Raw genomic sequence first — 5,973 nt, forward strand, 5'->3', positions numbered from 1 at the left:
ATATAGATCTGTTTCTGTCACTCCCCTGTGAAAACTCATCCATGGAGTGTTTGACCAGTCTGTATTTGGGGACTGGACCAAGTGAGAAGGGATCTTGTGTCAGCCAGGACTCTGGTAGACGCCCCTCCGCACTATCCACTTGTGGTGGTCGGGGGCGGGGAAGGGGCGGGCTTGAGCCCCCTTCCCCCCTCCTTCTTACTGCGGAAAGCTGCAGAGCGAGCGGCACTCACTTCCTACTCGGCATTCAGCGGGGAGGGAGCCTCTGAACAGCCACGTAGGCATTCTCTTCTCTCTGGAGGAAAAGGCCCAGCAGCTGTCGGAGGAACGGCCCAGCAGCTGTCAGCAAAGGGACATGTCGCAGCTAAGTAAGAATCTGGGTGACTCGAGTCCTCCGGCGGAGGCCCCGAAGCCGCCTGCCTATAGCCGCCCTACGGTTCTGATGCGGGCCCCGCCCGCTTCCTCTCGGGCTCCACCAGTCCCTTGGGATCCTCCAATTGACTTGCAGGCTTCATTGGCCGCTTGGCAGGCACCTCAGCCCGCCTGGGAGGCCCCGCAGGGCCAGCTGCCCGCCCCGGTGGCTCCAATGGCCCAACCTCCGACCCTAGGGGGCCCGATGGTCCAGGCTCCCCCGCTGGCGGGCCCAGTGGGCAAGCCTCCGACTCCCGGAGTGCTGATGGTGCATCCTTCGGCTCCGGGAGCCCCGATGGCCCAGCCTCAAACTCCGGGAGTCCTGATGGTGCATCCTTCAGCTCCCGGAGCCCCTATGGCCCATCCTCCTCCTCCTCCGGGGACCCCGATGTCCCATCCTCCCCCTCCGGGTACCCCAATGGCCCATCCTCCCCCTCCGGGGACCCCGATGGCCCATCCAGCCCCTCCGGGGACCCCGATGGTGCATCCACCCCCACCGGGGACACCGATGGCTCATGCTCCCCCACCGGGGACACCGATGGCTCATCCTCCGCCGCCGGGGACACCGATGGCTCATCCTCCCCCGCCGGGGACACCGATGGCACAGCCTCCTGCTCCGGGAGTCCTGATGGCCCAGCCTCTGACTCCCGGAGTCCTGATGGTCCAGCCTCCTGCTCCAGGAGCCCAGATGGCCCAGCCTCCACCTCCGGGAGCCTTGATGACCCAGCCTCCACCTTCAGGAGCCCCCCTGGCCAAGCCTCCAGGTCCTGGAGTCCTGATGATCCAACCTCCAGGTTCGAGAACTACGATCACCCAGCCTCCAGCGTCAGGAGCCCCGATGGCGCAGCCAGCGGCCCCACCTGCGCAGCCTCTGGCTTCCTGGGCTCCACAGGCTCAGCCTCTGATCCTGCAAATCCAGTCTCAGGTTATAAGGGCTCCTCCACAGGTTCCCCAGGGCCCACAGGCCCCCCCTGCGCAGCTGGCCACACCCCCGGGTTGGCAGGCTACCTCGTCGGGATGGCAGGCCACGCCGCAAGGCTGGCAGGCCACACCCCTGACCTGGCAGACCACGCAGGTCACCTGGCAGGCCCCTGCGATTGCCTGGCAGGCGCCGCAGCCCGTGCGCCAAGGCCCTCCGCCCATCCGCCCTGGCCCCCCGCCCATCCGCCCTGGCCCCCCGCCGGTGCGCCAGGCCCCACCGGTGCTCCGCCAGGCCCCACCGGTGCTCCGCCAGGCTCCACCGGTGATCCGCCAGGCACCGCCGCTGATCCGCCAGGCACCGCCGCCGATCCGACCGGCCCCGCAGGTACTGGCCACCCAGCCACAGCTCTGGCAGACCCTGCCACCCCCACCTCCTCTGCGGCAGGCCCCGCAGGCTCGGCTGCTGGCCCCACAGGTGCAGGCGGCGCCGCAGGTGCCTACGGCCGCAGCAGTCACGCAGGTACCCGCGGCGCCGCCCGCTGGCCCGCAGGTGCCCCAGCCAGTACTGCCGGCCCCGCTGTCTGTCTCGCTGTCTACTACACAGGCTGTGCACTGCCCACCCATCATCTGGCAGGCCCCCAAAGGCCAACCCCCAGTGCCACACGAGCTGCCGACGTCGATGGAGTTCCAGGAGGTGCAGCAGGCCCAGGCGATAGCCTGGCAGGCCCCGAAGGCCCCCACTCACTTCTGGCAGCCCCTACCTGCTCAGGAGGCCCAGAGGCAGGGCCCCCCCATCGTCCAGCTGGAGCAGCCCTTTCAGGGAGCCCCGCCCTCCCAGAAAGCCCTACAAATCCAGCTACCCACCCAGCAGGCCCAGCCCACGGGTCCGCAAGCAGAGCTGCCCACACTGCAGCTCCAGCCCTCCTGGCAGGCCCCACCTGCAGTCTTGCAGGCCCAGCCTGGAGCCCCCATAGCCGAGGCAAATTTTCCCCGGGGCTCCACTAAATCACTGATGACTCCATCAGGAGAATCCAGGGCCTCTTCTATAGAACGCAGGGGCTCTGCTAAAGAACGTAGGACCTCCTCAAAGGAAAGGAGGGTCCCTTCAAAGGACCGCATGATCTTTGCTGCCACCTTCTGTGCTCCCAAGGCAGTGTCAGCTGCCCGAGCACACTTGCCAACTGCCTGGAAAAACTTGCCTGCCACATCAGAGACCTTTACTGCCACCTCAAGGGTCTTTCCAGCTACCTCCCAGTTTCAGCCTGCCTCTTCTCATGCCTTTACAGGCCCCTCCATCACCTCAGAGGCCCCCAAGTCACTACCATTTGCTCTGCAGGATCCATTTGCCTGTGTGGAGGCTCTGCCTGCAGTCCCGTGGGTTCCACAGCCCAATGTGAATGCCTCGAAGGCATCCAAGGTAGTGCCCACCATCCTGATGGCTACAGCAGCTGCCCCACAGGCAGCTGCCACCTTTCAAGAGGCCTCAAAGACCTCCGTTGAGCTGCCACGTCGCTCGGGCAAAGTCACCCGGAAGAAGAAGCACCTGGAAGCCGAAGAGGGCAGCAGTGGCCATGTGTTGGCCTTTCATGACTGGCAGGGCCCAAGGCCCTGGGAGAATCTCAATGTGAGTGACTGGGAAGTCCAACTCCCTATCCAGGTCCTGGGTGACTGGGAGTGCCCAAACACCCCCTGTGGCCTGAGTGGCTGGGAGGGCCCTAGTACCTCCAGGATCCTTAGTGGCTGGGAAGGGCCCAGCACATCTTGGGCCCTGAGTGCCTGGGAGGGCCCCAGCACCTCGAGGGCCCTGGGTCTCTGTGAAGGCCCAGGTAGCCCTCAGCCCTTGCTTATCTCTGAGGTCCCCAATCTCCCTCAGGGATCCACTTCCACCCAGGATGATCCCAAGGTGGAGACTCAGCCACTGTCTCCCTTGGATGAGAGAGCAAATGCAGTGGTGCAGTTCCTCTTGGTCAAGGACCAAGCCAAGGTTCCCATCCAGCACTCAGAGATGGTGAAAGTCATCATCCAAGAGTACAAACACGAGTGCTTAGATATCATCAGCCATGCCAACACTAAACTAGAGTGTGGCTTTGGTTGTCAATTGAAGGAAATTGACACCAAAACCCACTCTTATATTATCATCAGCAAACTGGGGCACCCTAAATGTGATTTGGTGGCATCCTATTTAAACAGGCCCAAGTTTGGCCTTCTGATGGTGGTCTTGAGTCTCATTTTTATGAAAGGTAATTGTGTCAAGGAGAATCTGATCTTTAATTTTTTGTTCGAGTTAGGGTTGGATGTCCGGGAGACAAGTGGTCTCTTCGGAAATACAAAGAAGCTCATCACCGACGTGTTCGTAAGGCAGAAGTACCTAGAGTACAAGCGAATCCCCTACACTGAACCAGCAGAATATGAGCTCTTCTGGGGCCCTCGAGCGTTCCTCGAAACCAGCAAGATGCTTGTCCTGAGGTTTTTGGCCAAGCTCCATAAGAGAGATCCACGGTGCTGGCCATTCCATTACCTTGAAGCGCTGGCAGAGTTTGAGTTCGAAGATGTGGACGAGGATGAGCCTGAAGCCGGTGATAATGCCGGTGGCCCCACCAGCAGCTCCCGTCCCTGCTAATAGGTGTTGCAGAGATCTCATTGCTTTGGGTCCCCGGCCAGAGGCCATTGACAGGGTGGGGGGACAATTTGTTTCCAGTGTTTATGTTCCAGTTCTATGTGTGTAAGTTTGGGTTTTCAATTTGGTTTCATATCTGCCAAAGCTTTGTACATTTTCATGTGGTGTTGATTTCAATTGGCTACTGTTCTATTTGGTATTTTGGCATCTGTATTTTTAAGTGAGATCTGTGGTTCTCTGTTTTGTGTTATAATTGTTATGTTTTGTATCAGAGTTGTGCTGGCTTTGTGAAATGAATTAAGAAGCTATCCATCTCATTCTGGTACAGATTATGTAGCATCGTAATTGGTTGTTCTTTGAACATTAAAATGACTCATCAGTAAAAACTGTCTGCAGAAAAGTAAATATCTATATCTATATATATAAATATACTTTCAGCATAACATGGTAGTGTTTGTCTTTATTCTAAATTTTACCCCAGATGGTGGGAGCCAAGTCTTATCATACTCTCTGCATAGGCATAAACACTGTGACTACTATCAGTGATAGTAAAAACCATGGTGATGAAACTGTTTTCCAAGGATAGTATTCCATTCACCCATGTAATGATGCAGTAATTGTGGTGGGTGGAGAGATGTAAGATTTCCATTAAAGAAAGAGTAAAACTTCACAAGCCAGTGAGGCTGAATCAAGGAGGAGTTTATACCTCATCTTAATTCTCTTTGAAAATAGGCATTATTATCCTAATGTTGTAGGTGTCAGTGTAGGTCTCAAGTAGATTAATTAAGTTGCACATGTTAGTGTCAAGCCAGTAAAGTTGTAATTTGAAGCAGAACTTTTCCTTAAGGGTTTATGGGGGAGGAGGACCGTCTACCTGCAGGACAATTTTCCAGGTTTATTAGCCATGAGGAGAAATTGGCCAAAGGGGCATTTGTCAGTCATATGGCCCTTGGGGATATCCAGTGGCTCAGGTTTGGGTTTTCATCAACACACTGGTACTGGGATGGAAACATACTACCCACAAAATATTCAACCTTATAACAGGGAAAAGGAAGAAGCAGGCTTCAATGAATTAGGAACCCTGCAGAGGCAGGTAGTAGTGGCTGGGTTGGGGGGAGAGGGTGGGCGGTTGTGAGAGGAAGATCACTAGAGACATGAAAATCTAGGGAAAGAACCTGGGGGGTGGAGGGCGGAGGTGAAAGTCAATGCTAATATACAAGGAAAGTCAGCTGGCCATGTTCAAAGTTGCTAAATAACTGCAGGCAGCTCTTGGGCACAGGACCTGGTGTGAGGAGAAAGGGGGTAAGGGAGCAAACTGGCCTGAGTATCTTGGGAAAAGGTATTTATGTGCAGACCAGGCTGGTGTATACAAAAGGACTTTCCCTAGGTCACTACTCTCTTCCTGCTGTCAGGGAGCATCAGCCTGGCTTGCCACCCCTGCTGTCATACCAGAATCTAGAAACTCAGCCCCATATCCTGCTTTAGGAGTAAAGGCAAAGTCCAGATGATTTAAGTGGCGATGGTGGAATTCTCCTTCCACCTAGTGGCAGATTGGCAGTGCACAGAGGTTGCAACCTGACCTATGGTTCTTAACCCCAATACCGGGTACCTGGATCTTGGCTACTAGTTGCTTCATAACCTCTGCCCACAATTTTAACCATATCTGTGTCCAGACATTTCTTCTTTTCTCTTATATCACAGGCTGACGTGAACCTCTTTTCCAAGTCCAATGCAAGGGTCACTCTGATTTCTGCTCTAGGTCCTGCAGTGCTCCAGCTTCAGAAGCCAACTAAGAGAGGACCTCAGGAGAAGGGGTCTATTCTCAGCACCCCCATACTGAGTTTCTAGGACAACTAGCCCCACCCCAGAACCTGCCTGGCTGCAGGTGATCTTCAGCAAGTTATGCAAGTGGCCAGGTCCACCAGAGTCTCGGAGGGGGTTTCTGGTAAACTCTGTGGGTCGACAGACCTGCACATCTGCCCATGGTTGATTTTTAGTTATTTTGGCAACAACAATAAGTGCCCACT

The 5,973-nt window shown here is 56.2% G+C and overlaps 1 protein-coding gene across 1 annotated transcript; it reads left to right on the forward strand.

Moving 5' to 3' along the window:
* Positions 1-251: 251 nt before the first annotated feature.
* On the forward strand, positions 252-4,334 carry MAGEL2 (MAGE family member L2). The gene is made up of 2 exons (XM_063090683.1): positions 252-1,600; positions 1,643-4,334. Exons 1-2 carry the CDS (start codon positions 353-355, stop codon positions 3,947-3,949), a joined length of 3,555 nt encoding a protein of 1,184 aa, XP_062946753.1. The 5' UTR covers positions 252-352; the 3' UTR covers positions 3,950-4,334.
* The last annotated feature ends 1,639 nt before the right edge of the window (positions 4,335-5,973 follow it).

Source organism: Cynocephalus volans, chromosome 3 (genome assembly GCF_027409185.1).
Source record: "Cynocephalus volans isolate mCynVol1 chromosome 3, mCynVol1.pri, whole genome shotgun sequence".
Lineage (NCBI taxonomy): Eukaryota > Metazoa > Chordata > Mammalia > Dermoptera > Cynocephalidae > Cynocephalus > Cynocephalus volans.